The following is a 15,081-nucleotide window of genomic DNA, read 5'->3' as shown; positions in this document are numbered from 1 at the left end:
GGGTAGGGTTAGGGTTAGGGAATCTTAGGGTTAGGGAATCTTAGGGGTAGGGTTAGGGTTAGGGTTAGGGTTAGGGAATCTTAGTGAATCTAAGTTGGGATCTTTGAAAAATGAATAATCTTTTCCAAATCATTTTATGTATTTTGTGCTAATCTACTTCCACTATCACACTTTAAAACACCTGTAAACTGTTTTCTCTTCTATAATAAAAAAGAGTAACCTCTATCTGTTTATCTTTTATTGTCAAGATGTGTTCCCATAAATTGAGGAATAACAAAGCATTAAAAGGCAAAAAAAAAAACACATCCTACTATATTCATTGAATACTTTTTGCATGTCTAAACCATGTGATTAGTATCTGTTCGATTTAAATTCTTTTTGGCTTGGGAAATCTATATGTAAATGACCAACTCTCTCAAAATTAAATATTTAAAAGCTATTCAATAAACGGCAGGATAGGAATTGACAGCAGAAATGAGATTCCTAGTTTGCCTACGTGTATGTATATAATCGGAGACTATTGCACAGTAGTGGTTAAAGGTGTACTCCATATAAACACACTTTGAACACATGTAAATGAAATCTATTTAAAGGAGCAATCAATCCCCCCCGGCCCCCCTGTTTGTTTTTTTTTTAAATGAATGAGAAGCATGGGGTCCCCAGATCTGAGCCATATTAATACTCTGTAGACCCCACGGTTCCCAAGATACATACTTTAATCTGTGCCTCTAATAGGTTAAAACTCGCTGAATAATGACTTTGTAAAACCATTTTTCATATTTGAATATTTTCTAATTAACACTGGAGGCTCCAAAAGTAATATGTAGCCCGCCATTAATTTGAAGCAACATTTACAGGTTAAACTCTGAAAAAACAATGCAAAAATAATTTATGCTAAATCTTTTTTCAGTTAATTTTTCTTATGCTTCAGTTATGTCATTTTAACCCTCTCAACATATTATTGTAATCAGTTTGATTTGGCGACCCTGCACCCATCTGTATATATTAGCAATTGGGGCATCTCAGAATCGGCCATCACGTTTGTCACTAAGTGTACTTGTGTGCAAATTAGCCTTTTCCACATCACATTCCTATTTAATACGGCAAGGACTCCTCACCGCTATCACCACTTTAACTCATAAGGCGGTTTTGCATCTAATTACAGTTTAATTTAAAGCACTGTAAAAGCATCAATATATCAAAATGATTTGAGCCAACTTAATTCAGCATGGCAGCAGTTGCATCATACATACTGTATTTAATACTAAAATCCATATTTACTACGCGGTATATAAGGCCCTTTCTGGTGCTGGTAGATGCATTGCGGCCTATTTAACTGAACGGAATGTGTCTGATGGCATAGTAACACTTCAATGGGAATTGCTAGTCCACTATACAACACGCTTCACATTACATTGTGAGAAGAGATGGGTCGATCTGTTTCAGGTTGAAATATGTGAACACAGAACTTTTGAAACCCCACATGTCTCTTCTCCGTGTGTGCTGTCTGAGAAAACATAAAATAGTATTTGAGCCATAGTATTTGAAATGACCGTAATGAAATTTACTTTGTATCTTTTACGCAACTGAAGTAACATATTTTACTCACCAGACAAGAGTTTTGGTCACTCACGGGATCAGCTTCCTGCCGCAGGTCGACCATATTGTTGTTATTGTGGATGGTCGAGTGTCTGAAATGGGATCTTATCAAGAGCTTTTAAAGCAAAATGGCGCTTTTGCCGAATTCCTCCGGAACTACGCTTCCGATGACAATGTGGAAGAGGAAGAAATAACAAGTAACGATTTTCATCATTTTTTTAAGCCAGCGTAGTCTTGGTTTTAAAATGCTTAATCAAATGATTGTTTTTCATTTAAAAGTGACATTTATTATACTGAAAGCAGCAATACATGTTGCTCGGTTATATATATAGATCTGTAGAAGAAAAGAACAGGCACTCCAATATGCAAAAATTGGGAGCCGAAACGTAGAGTAATAATAAATCACTATTTTTCATATTGGCGTCTGTCCTTCTCTTCTAAAGTTACATCGACGCTATGAACCCTGCTAAAAAAATTAAATAAAAATATTATATATATATAATATTTTAGTTAAGTTATGGTGGGTAAAAAAAGTGACAAAACCCCTCCACAGTACAGCAAATGGAAATATTCCTGTATGCTCATTTGTATGTCTTAGACAGGTCTGCAACCCTGGCTTTCACCATTATCGCCCAGCATACAGTGCTTCCACTGCAGCAAGGGATTCTGAGAAATGACATGCAAATGAGCACACAGTGCCACCTTTTGCTTCAAATCCATATGACATGGACCCCTAAAAGTCTCACACTGATGAGACCCTATGGGTTGAAACAGCTGTATGTGGGTAGGTTTACTGGCTATGCATCTTAACCCGCATGTGTCCCGCGGGCTGCCTATTTTCCGCCTATGGTGTAGCTTCTTTAAGCTTTGGGAAATCAGACTTCTACTGCAGGCATCATGATGATACATCATACATTTCTCACTTTACTTAATGAGAATGTTTTGTTGGGTTTGTTTGTTTCAGTATTAGATGAGGAAGAAGTCTTATTAGCGGATGAAAGTCTCAGTAACCATACAGATCTAACTGATAATGAGCCTATTGCTAATGAAGCCCGCAAGAAATTCATTAGGTAAGTAATGTATTTTGCTTCATACATACGATCCCATGTGCATTTTTTATTACATACAGAAGTAGCAGAGTTATTGCAGCCACCGGTGCTGTGACATTCTGCAGTATCACTGTCATTTAATCCTATGAAACTCTGTCATATTCTGCATTACCAGCGGGTGTAATAACCGTGGCTACATTTGTATATTATAGTAAATAAAATAGAATTTTGCTATTATAATAATAGCATGTTCTTGTATAGCGCTGCTAGTTGTACGCAGCGCTTTACAGAGACATTTTGCAGGCTGAGGTCCCTGCCCTGTGGAGCTTACAATCTATTTTTTGGCGCCTGAGGCACATGGAGATAAAGTGACAATGGGAATTGAACCTGGCTCCCCTGCTTCACACTCTCAGTGCCAGTCAGTGTTTTTACTCACTGAGCCACTCCTTCTCCCTCGCTTTTTAGAAACAAAGCACAACCTCAGCGCTATACCCTTAAATAATGCTACAAACAAAATAATGATTACTTATAATAAATCAACATCTATACAACTATAAATGTATGGATAAATGTCAATGTGATTTGTGATCACCTCTTAAGTTTGAAAGTCCTGCAGCCAGGAGATAACAAGGATTGTCCAAATGCTATATTGGTCCGATAGAAAAAATTGTCCTCCTCAACGCTGTTCTTAAATTTTTTCTATCGAACATTCCATTATAAACAATATTGCATAGTTTGAGATTTTGTGAATCTTCTAGAGGCATATTTTAACCATATGATTTATCAGGGATATAAAAATATATATTTATATATATAACCCATGTTATATTTAATGTCAGCTGCTCCTCTTCATACTTAGATGTACTTTAATATGAGTAATCAATCTAGTCTGAAAAACTTAGCTGAAATGTTCATATAAGAAAAGGACAATGAGAAATGTATATGAAAAGCATAGAACTTGGTTAACATTAATAGTGCACAATTTTAAATAAATGCAATAACTTGTCTAGATAGGACAAGCTACTCATTAAATGGTTAATGTGACAGATAAATAATATTATAATATAAATTATTGAAAAATTACCAATAAAACATCACCAATAATAATCTAGAATTTCAACTATTCAATATAAGTATTGACCAATTTATTCCCAGGCAAATTAGCATACTGTCTTCAGATGGGGAATCTTCCCACGCAATGTCCACAAGGAGAAGAGTTTGTGAAAGAAAAACAACTGAAACTGTAAATGCAAAAAGAGTCCCATCTCAGAAGCTCATTCAGACAGAGACAGCGGAGACTGGAAGGGTGCGTTATCCAAGATACATCTAAAGAAAAGTTGGCTGTTTTATTTCAATTGCATTTGCAGATATACTAACATGGTAGATTCGAGAAAGAAATATGTTCAGCAAGTTCAACCTTTCTTACAGTCTAATTGGGTGCATTCCACAGCATATATTCGTCGTTATATTGATCCAGAAGAAACAACCCAGTGAAACATTGGATGTCTCTTGAAGAACAAATTTATGACAACCTACAACAAGGTTACATTTCTCAGAGACAAATACAGCCACTAGAACGTTGAAATACACCAATTATGTCTCAAAAGTGTAAAGAAATTCTTCCTGAAACCAGTAACATATTTCTCCCTGGGTCAATGCGCTTCCTATGGTCTAACTTATTTAGCATATCTCTGTAAACTATTCCTTCCCATCCTAAAAAAAAATAGTCAAACCTTGTATTAAATATGTCTACTATATCTCCCATCACAGTGTCAATGAGTAGTATATTCCACATATTGACTACTCTTTACTTTAAATAAGTGGGGTGCAAACTTTCTGCGCTACGCCCCCTAGCCTGCTCTCCCCAGTGTCGTGCCCCCATTACCTTTAATCCGACGGAATTTGATGCGTGTTGCCATTGTGAAGCGTCACCCGAAGCCAGCTGAATTCAGGTAAGTGAGGTACAGAGACCTTGCGCTGAAGAGCGCAGGGACTCTGTAACCACCAACACACCCCCCCCCCCTCCTCCCCAAAGAAAAGTCTCATGCCCCCCAGTTTGCGCACCTCTTTATTATGTAGGACCAGTTGTTTGTGAATCATAACTCCAAACTGGGGTCTTATTTCAGAAACCGCGATGGCACAGGGCTAATTTCTTTATGCGATTTTTGTGGCTACGGCTAAACTCTAAAAACCGCAAGAAAATCTCATCCTCTGATTCCCATCGGAAACAGTAGCAATGTTTCCTTGGATTCTGTTCTATTCTTTTGCACTAGTTTTATAGCTGAAACGCGTTCGTAAGTAACTGTTTCTATGTGTGTCCCGGTACATTGTTGAAAATAAGATGAGATGTACATCTGAATCAATCACTATACATTTGCAGACTGATAACAATTCACAATGAAAGTAAATGTTGATATTGTAGATATAGATATTATAGATGGCCATGCACTCATACAGTAATCTAACGTGAAACCTAAATGAAACCCTCCTATAATGAATGACGTCAATGACATGTTTAACGGGTTACATGTAATGGTGATTGACCCCTTACTATCCCCTGTCTAGGTGTAATACTGAATTGTTAAAATGTTAAGGCTTTCGTGGTAAGCAAATAGTTATTACTCTCATTATTGTGTTGATCTTTCTGATATGGCCCAGTGAAGTGAATGGGTAATAAGGTGTCTTAGCTCTTTGTGCCATGGAAAAAGTAGGACCTTTTCTGATCTTATAATCTACAGGTGCATTTTGTTTGTACGTATACTGTATTATGAAGCCATCCGTTCCTGATAAGAAAAATATGCAGCAGTAATTATTTTTCGCAGGAATCAAATAACGAACAACCTTTATTTTAAGGGTAATTAGATTTTTCTCAGGAAGATGATTGCACTGTTAAGTTGTTTGTTTTTTTGCCTGCTATGTGAGATATTAGCATAACCTTACCTTGCTTCATGCTTATATAACACACACACATTTCTTTTCATATTTGTAGGTAAAAATGAAAGTGTTCTGGAAATACATAAAGGCAGTTGGGCTTGTGGTTTCTTTATTCATATGTTTCCTGTATTGCTGTCAAAATGCATCTGCAATTGGAGCGAATGTATGGCTCAGTGGCTGGACAAATGAGCCTGTTATAAATGGTATCCAGCAAAATACACCATTGCGTGTAGGCGTCTATGCAGCCCTAGGATTAGTACAAGGTAGGAATGACACTGCTGGTACTGATGAGTTATAATTGGTGCGCAGCATTTACAAGCAATAGCTGTCTGCAAGCACTTTGCTTTAGACCAGTAGATGCACAATTCTCACGTACAAGTATCACTACCAACTACAATAGACAAACGGTGTGTATTTGCCCTATTTTGGACTTACTCAGTTTTAAATTTGATGAAGATGGCACTTTTCTCCCCAGGATTAATAATTAATATGAGTAATTATGTTTTTGAACGCTTTGGCCAATGTTGTCGGATTTGCGAAATTGTCGTGATCAACGGATACCAGATATTCGCCAGTTTTGCGAACGAACGTACTAATACTAGACACATCTCTACTATTTGCATACACAAAAGACCTTTTTAAGCATTAAAGCGCATTATAGAAATTATTAACAACTGGTTTTCCAATCATATTAATGAGGCATGCTATTTCAGAACCTTGTACGCTGTTTTGTGCCAATAATTCTATACCCCACAAAGCCTTGCTAGAGGAAAAGTCGTTCCGGCTTTAATTCCGGCTTTAATTCCGTTAGGCCTTCATTATGCTCGTTTCAACTTGCTATTAATTATGCAAGACTCTATCAGACTATATAATCAGTCTGACTCAGCAGTGCTCAAGTGAGTGACTACAATACATGCAAAACTGCAAAGGTTCTGATCATATTAACAGATTCTATCCTGTCAGCTAGAGACGGGCTCATCACAGGGCTTCTCATCTCCAGTGCTCTGGACGCCCCAACAGGTCATGTTTTCAGGATATCGCTGCTTCAGCATAGGTGGTGCAGTCAAAGAATGAACCACGTGTTCTGAAGCTAGGATATTCTTTGGGCTAATGTATAGAAATTTGATTTGCAGATTTTATTTCTCTGAATTTTCGAATATAATCTAATGATCACAAATACGTTCCAATGTTTTTTTTCCAATTTTAGAATATGCTTGTTCACTTTTTCATTTTTTTGCACACTTTTCAATATTATAACATTTTCTACATTTCTGTTTTTTGGGAAACATTAAAATTAAACTCCTATTAGAATTTTGTCACTTTGGCTCATCTCTAATACCAGATGGCTTACCTATCTGTTTGCATACTGTACATGTATACTGCCTTTCCCCTAGTAGGAACACATACATTAAAATGTGTACTGTATATTATTACTATTATTACTATTATACTATTATTCTATTAGTCTCCATATCAAAGTGAAGTAACATATTCCCAGGTTTACCAAGGACTATGTTGTAGTAACTAATTGCTTTTGTTGTAGTAACTAATTGCTTTTGTTGTGGTAACTAATTGCTTTTGTTTTGTACAGGCTTTCTGGTAATGATTTCGTCCTTTACACTTGCAATCGCTGGCATTAGCGCCGCCAGAAAACTACATGAAGCGCTATTGGACAACAAGTTTCATACACCGCAGTCTTTCTATGACACAACACCAATTGGTCGGATTATCAATCGTTTTTCCAAAGATATTTATGTGATTGATGAAGTAATACCTCCCACCATCTTAATGTTCCTGTCCACCTTTTTCGCATCATTTTCAACAATGATTGTAATTGTTTCCAGCACGCCACTGTTTGCCGTAGTTATCGTACCACTTGCCTTTGTATACTTCTTTGTGCAGGTACGTCTGGTAACTTTACATTTGGGTTGGTATGGATCTATGTTGCTTTCCTAGGGAAGAAACGTGTAGATAACTTAAATCTAGTTACTATGTGGAGTTCTTTATCAATATCTCCTGGCTGCACCATATACGGGCAAACATCAGACTCTGTCTGCCCCACGAGGTACCCAGGGAAACCCCCTGAGACCCTCAACATGAGGTACCCAGGAAATGCTAAGTGAGACCCTCAACATGAGGTACCCAGGAAATGCTAAGTGAGACCCTGAACATGTGGTACACAGGGAAATCTCATGTGAGACCCTAAAGGTCAAGATTGGCTAAAACCAGAAGATTCCTAAAATCCCATGTAGACTAGGATTCTGGCCATGATAGTGAGTGGCTGCTGGGAGAATCAGCTTACTCTGTCTATCACTGTGGGAAAAAGAAAGTACACACTCTTTGAATTCCATGGTTTTACATAACAGGAAATAATAACAATCATCTGTTCCTTAGCAGGTCTAAAAATTAGGTAAATACAACCTCAGGTGAACAACAACACGACATATTACACTGTCATGATTTAATTAACAAAAATTAAGCCAAAATGGAGGTTGTATTTACCTAATTTTTAGACCTGCTAAGGAACAGATGATTGTTATTATGTCCTGATATGTAAAACCATAGAATTCAAAGAGGGTGTACTTTCTTTTTCACACAACTGTGTGTATATATGTGTATATATATATATATACACACACACATATACACATATATATATACATATATGCAGTGCTTGACAAATCACCCAAAAATCTACTCGCCGAACCAAAAAATCTACTCGCCACCTAGTCCCGCCTCTAGTCCCGCCCCCAACCCCGCCTCTAATCCCGCCCCCAGCCCCGCATTTAAAAAAAACCATAAATGAAATAAATTTAATAAATTTCTAGTAAGAACATTCGTTTTTGACATAAGTTTATTTATTGTATTACATTATACTACAATTAGTCCTTGTTTTGTGTGTGTGTATGTGTGTGTATAAATGTCGAATCTAGAAAAAAAAGCCAGATGTGAATGACTAGTTTCCTGCACCCCTTAACTAGTGCCTGGATGCCCCCGCTTCAGAATGTTTAAAGCAGCAATCCCACCTGGGATCTTACCTGATCCGCAGACCCTCAATGTCCAGGTACCTCATTCCCACAATGTTATACATTGGAGGGGATGTGTTCCCTACCTCTCTTCTGGGTTACGGGGGATTCCAATGTCTTCTGTGTGAAGCTTGAGTCAGATCTGGAAGAAAGCAGTATAGGTTATTTCGGTGTAGTATAGGGCAGTTAAGATATACAGGGTAAATAAAATATCCAGATCCAGATTTTGAGACAGAGAGAGGGTGAGACAGAGAGAGGGTGAGACAGAGAGAGGGTGAGACAGAGAGAGAGAGAGAGGGTGAGAGAGAGACGGAGAGAGGGTGAGAGAGAGACGGAGAGAGAGACGGAGAGAGGGTGAGAGAGAGACGGAGAGAGGGTGAGAGAGAGACGGAGAGAGGGTGAGAGAGAGACGGAGAGAGGGTGAGAGAGAGACGGAGAGAGGGTGAGAGAGGACGGAGAGAGGGTGAGAGAGAGACCGAGAGAGGGTGAGAGAGAGACGGAGAGAGGGTGAGAGAGAGGGAGAGAGAGAGGGAGAGACAGAGGGAGAGACAGAGGGAGAGAGAGAGGGTGAGAGACGGAGAGAGGGTGACTGTGGGGGGATGGGGTGACTGGGTGGGGTGATGGGAGACTGGGTGGGGTGATGGGGTGACTGGGTGGGGTGATGGGGTGACTGGGTGGGGTGATGGGGTGACTGGGTGGGTGATTGGGTGGGGTGACTGGGTGGGTGGGTGGGTGATTGGGTGGGGATTACTGACTGACTGGGTGGGGATTACTGACTGTCTGACTGGGTGGGGTGACTGTGCAGGTGGGGTGGTGACTGGGTGGGGTGACTGGGCAGGGGGGTGGGATGACTGACTGGGTGGGGGGTGACTGACTGGGTGGGGGGGTATGACTGACTGACTGGGTGGGGGGGTATGACTGGGTGGGGGGGTTATGACTGACTGGGTGGGGGGGGTTATGACTGACTGGGTGGGGGGGGGTTATGACTGACTGGGTGGGGGGGTATGACTGACTGGGTGGGGGGTATGACTGACTGGGTGGGGGGTATGACTGACTGAGGGGGTATGACTGACTGGGTGGGGGGGGGTATGACTTACTGGGTGGGGGGGTATGACTGACTGGGGGGGTATGACTGACTGGGTGGGGGGGTATGTTTGACTTGGTGGGGGGGGGTATGATTGACTGGGTGGGCGGGGTATGACTGCATGGGTGGGGGGGGTTATGACTGACTGGGTGGGGGGGTATGACTGACTGGGTGGGGGGGTATGACTGACTGGGTGGGGGGGTATGACTGACTGAGGGGGTATGACTGACTGAGGGGGTATGACTGACTGGGTGGGGGGGGTATGACTTACTGGGTGGGGGGTATGACTGACTGGGGGGGTATGACTGACTGGGTGGGGGGGGAGTATGACTGACTGGGTGGGGGGGAGTATGACTGACTGGGTGGGGTGGGGGGATGACTGACTGGGTGGGATGGGGGGATGACTGGGTGGGTGGGATAAGGGGATGACTGGGTGGGTGGGATGGGGGGATGACTGGGTGGGATGGGGGGATGACTGACTGGGTGGGATGGGGGGATGACTGACTGGGTGGGGTGGGGGGATGACTGACTGGGTGGGGTGGGGGGATGACTGACTGGGTGGGGTGGGGGGATGACTGACTGGGTGGGGTGGGGGGATGACTGACTGGGTGGGGTGGGGGGATGACTGACTGGGTGGGGTGGGGGGTACCTTTGGTGTCCTACACGTTCTCTCTCTCTCTCTCTTACACACACACACACACACACACACACACACACACACACCACTCTCTCTCATACATACACACTCTGTGGACACACACGGACACACACACCACTCTCTCTCATACATACACACTCTGTGGAACCGGAGGGCAAGCGGGACAGGGGGGGGAAATCCCCTGCCCCTCGCGAGCAGCCACGGGGACAGGAGCGGAGACCAAAGGGGAAGCAGGTTTGGGGGGGGGGGGAACATTCCCCGCTGTCATCTCCTGCCCCACGCGAGCAGCCACGGGGACAGGAGCGGAACCGGAGGGCAAGCGGGACCGGGGAGTGGGTGGGGGGGAAATCCCCTGCCGTCATCTCCTGCCCCGCGCGAGCAGCCATGGGGACAGGAGCGGAGACTGAGGGGATGAGAAGGGAAGCGCGAGCAGGAGACAGGGACCGCGCACGCGAGGAGCAGCCATTACTTACCCCTGCAGAGAAGGGCTCCATTCCGCGTCACGACCGCGTCACGGCCAATCAGCCAGGAAAATATTTTGTTTTGTTATTTATTTATTTTTTTACATTTGTGGGGGGGTGGGGAAGCGGAGACAGCCACGGGGACCGAGGGGAACACCCCTGCTGGCATCGGGAGCAGCCACTGGCACTGGGGGAAAGCGGGGACCGTAGGGCAACCGGGACGGGGGAACATCGCCCACTGTCATCTCCTGCCCCGCGCGAGCAGCCACAGGGACAGGAGCAGAACCGGAGGGCAAGCGGGGCAGGGGGGGGGGGAGATGGGGGGAGAAATCCCCTGCTGTCATCTCTTGCCCGACAGGAGCAGAGACTGGAGGGGATGAGGAGGGAAGCGCGGGCAGGAGACGGAGACAGACCGCGCGCGCGAGGAGAAGCCATTACCCCTGCAGAGAAGGGCTCCATTCCGCGTCACGACCAATTGGCCAATCAGCCAGGAGGATATTTTTTTTGTTATTTTTTTTTTTTAATTTTTTTAAAATTTGCGCAGAGCAGGGGGGAAAAGTAGCTGGCCACGGGCCAATTTCCGTTCGCACCTGGCGAGTGGGCGACCGGGTTTGTCGAGCACTGCATATATGTATATGTATATGTATATACAGTGTTCGACAAACCTATACATTTGCTCGCCCCGGGCGAGTGGATTTAACCCCCGGGCGAGTAAATATTGGCCCAAGCAGCACACGTTTGGTACTATGTGGCGAGTAGATTATTTTGTGTGGCGAGTAGATTTTTTTGGTGATTTGTCAACCACTGTATATATATATATATATATATATATATATATATATATATATATATATATAATATATGTATGTATATCATACACACTTTAAGTTATGGTGGGTAAAAAAGGCAACAAAAAAACTCCACCGTTAGCATATAGCCAATAAAGAATATCACTTGTGAGCACATTCACATGTCTTAGATAGGTCTGCAAACCTGCCTTTCAGCCATTATCACCTTGCATACAGTGCTTCCACTGCAGCAAGGGATTCTGGGAAATTACAAGCAAATGAGCACACAATGTGTCACCTTTTGCCTGAAATCCATATACGTGGAACCCATATAAGCAAATGCTCTGCTGTTCACACAGCTTTTAAGCACGGCAGGGGATTACATGCAAAGCCAGTCAAACCACTCACAGACTAAGGTTGAAGCATTTAGTAGGAATATATATATATATTATACATATATAGTGATGCCCACACCACGTTGCAGTCTCTTTAAGTCCCAATTTAAGGCAGGAAACACTGTATTTCTTATATGGGGTTTATTTACAGGAATTAAATCATAAGATAACAGACCCACCATCCCTTTAAGTCAAACAAATCATAAAATAAAATACCTATTCCCTTTTAGGGAAAAACTAACTAAACATCAGCTGCAGTCCTCTCTAATGTAGCTGCCAGCTAAGCTAGTTGTCAGGTTAAAACATGAGAGAAGGAGTAGCTCAGTGAGTAAAGACACTGACTGGGACTGAGTTTGCAGCAGGGGAACCTGGTTCAATTCCTTGTGTTGGTTCCTTGTGACCTTGGGCAAGTCACTTTATCTCCCTGTGCCTCAGGCACAAAAAAATAGATTGTAAGCTCCACAGGGTAGGGACCTGTGCCTGCAAAATGTCTTTGTAAAGCGCTACGTAAAACTAGCAGCGCTATACAAGAACATGCTATTACTAACATATGCACCCCATATGAACAACAATAAAGTGTCTTGCTTATCTTTGATCCATTGTCCCCGCTTCAGCAGACTCTGCAACCTCCGTACAGCACTTTCTATCCCCCCCCCCCCCTTCTCTGGGGAAACCAGCCTCTCTGTGTCACTCTCAGCAATTTTATTTGTTGAAATACATGCAACATATATACAATACAAAAACATCAAATATTACATTCTACACAAAATGGAGAAAAAATACATAAATCCAAAATATCAAATAGTCATATTGACCCACTCTGCGATACCACAGGGAAAGTTAGACCTAATACTGTTACTATTCACAGGGTCACCTGAAAAGGCTGCTTGGGGTCAGTGGGTAGATACATCTTTTTGCCTACTCTTCCTCACTTTTGGGGGCTTCTGGTGCTTTTCCCTCCTCCATAATGTCCCCCCAGGTCAGTACATTAAAGGCATTAGAAGTGGGAGTCCCTGATATCTCCACAGTGTGGCTTTTGCCCCTGACCTTTTTCTTTGGTGAGGTTACACACTTCCATCCTGCCCCTGTTGGCTCCTGCTCCCCTCCTGCCCCTGTTAGCTCCTGCTCCCCTCCTGCCCCTGTTAGCTCCTCCCCCATCTGCTCAGAGGATATCTTCATACCGTACTCTCTTTATTACATGGGGTCTCACGTGTCTCTGGAGATCTATTCCCATATGCATTTATCCCAGTATCTGGCAACAAGGAAGACTGCTGCACAAATACATGGATGTCCTCCACTACAGGGGTCTCCTCTGCTAGGGCTTTCATTGTCTTGGGGAGCATTATTATGCGCTGCATCAGGACACTCCCTAAATGAATGACCCTGTCCCCTGCACAAAGTACAACATTAGGACTGAACGGTTATGCCCCAGAACCCCACATAGACTGCACCTAATTTTGTCACAGCTCGCACTTAAATGTCTGTTGGATCCACATTTGAAACAAAGTCTGGGCTGGCCACTGTAGAAACAGACCCCTCTGCCCCCCCCCCCCCCCCCCCATTAAAGAGGGAATTTGGGAGATGGTGAGCAATACCATATTTTTCCCTCAGTTTGACTTTACACCTCCAGCCCCCACACCCACCCTCCTTCCCAGATCTCCTCCTCTATTTTTTCCAAGTCAGAAAGTAAAGTACATTGTCTCCTTAATCAATATATAATGTCCTGCTTAGCAACAGCCTCATTGCGAAAAATAATGGTCACTAATTTAGTTGCTGGATGACTCACAGGAATGGCCACAAAGTCTTTCCACAAGTCTGTGAGTTTCAAGTCCTCAAATCTATGCCAAAAAGCTTCCAACAGATCACCCCTTTTAAAGCTTACATCATACTCCCTGTTACCTGGGGTGTGTATAAAGGCGAAAATGTCTGAGGCCTGAAACCCCATAGATTCTTTCAGAAGGACTTTACCAATAAAGCATTTATCAAGGATTTCCCCAGTACCTTTATATCGCAGTCTCACTACATTTATACGTTTGGCTGTGGGGCTTGGAAACTGGGGCTAACTGCTGGGCCCTTGACTGGCACCTCTCCATGCGGACCCCGCGCACTGCCTGTCTTCTGCTCTCTGGTCTCTCTCCAGCTTCTCCTGGAATGCTCCTCTGTGCTGCTCCCTCTGTGGCTCGTTGTGGCCTCTCTCCTTCATTGCTGCAGGCATGTATGTATGTATATATGTGTATATATACACACCTATATATTAAAGTCTACTGGCTAGCCTTCCTACTAAATATGTCTCTATGTTGCATCCTATGAATCTGTGTGTACTGTTATAAAATAGTTTTTATGTATATATATACTGCTAATGGATTGACACTTAGCATTTGTTTGATTGTACAGTGTCTCTAAATATGACAATAAGAAGGGTGTTATTCATGGTTCCCCAATCTGCACTATTGCAGTTTAATGAATAACCCCCTTCTTATAATTGTAGACATTTGGAGTTTGTGTGTCACACTGGCACTGTCACAGCTTAATTCATAAGTAATAAGAAATAACCTGCTTTGTATTCTCTGTTATTTAATTGCTAACTGTGCATATTTGTTTAAATTGTTACAGAGATTTTATGTCGCTACATCTCGACAATTAAAGCGACTTGAATCTGTCAGCAGATCCCCTATATATTCCCATTTCTCTGAAACAATCACAGGTGCCAGTATTATCCGAGCATACGGAAGGCAACACAGCTTTGTTCTAATTAGTGATACCAAAGTGGATGAAAATCAAAAGAGTTATTACCCAGGAATTGTATCAAACAGGTAGGAGAACTAGCAGGATTTGTACAATGTACGTTTTCTGAAAATGTCCATGGGTTTGACGTGTAAAAAAAGAACTTTACAGTACAAATGGCAATATCTCAAGGAGAAAGGTGCCTTTTTAAACACTTTTACAATACATTTTCTGCACCGTGGAATATATTGGCGCTTTACAAATAAACGACAATAATAATAATCCGTTTCATAAGTTTTTTTTTTATATATATATTTTTCCTTAATTCTGTACATAATAATGCATTGTTTCCCAATTTGTTCC

General features: G+C 42.4%; 1 protein-coding gene across 4 annotated transcripts in view; it reads left to right on the top strand.

The window, feature by feature from the left end:
* The window catches only part of ABCC3 (ATP binding cassette subfamily C member 3), a 108,209-nt gene that overhangs the window by 64,911 nt on the left and 28,217 nt on the right, over nucleotides 1-15,081 (top strand). For all 4 annotated transcript variants that reach the window (XM_075579587.1, XM_075579586.1, XM_075579588.1 and 1 more), the window contains 6 exons: nucleotides 1,613-1,796; nucleotides 2,564-2,669; nucleotides 3,804-3,954; nucleotides 5,638-5,845; nucleotides 7,174-7,484; nucleotides 14,608-14,807. In XM_075579587.1, coding sequence (XP_075435702.1) covers nucleotides 1,613-1,796; nucleotides 2,564-2,669; nucleotides 3,804-3,954; nucleotides 5,638-5,845; nucleotides 7,174-7,484; nucleotides 14,608-14,807 — 1,160 coding nt within the window. The remainder of the gene's footprint in view (nucleotides 1-1,612; nucleotides 1,797-2,563; nucleotides 2,670-3,803; nucleotides 3,955-5,637; nucleotides 5,846-7,173; nucleotides 7,485-14,607; nucleotides 14,808-15,081) is intronic.

Source organism: Ascaphus truei, chromosome 22 (genome assembly GCF_040206685.1).
Source record: "Ascaphus truei isolate aAscTru1 chromosome 22, aAscTru1.hap1, whole genome shotgun sequence".
Classification (NCBI taxonomy): Eukaryota; Metazoa; Chordata; class Amphibia; order Anura; family Ascaphidae; genus Ascaphus; species Ascaphus truei.
This window is presented reverse-complemented; position numbering and strand designations above follow the sequence as displayed.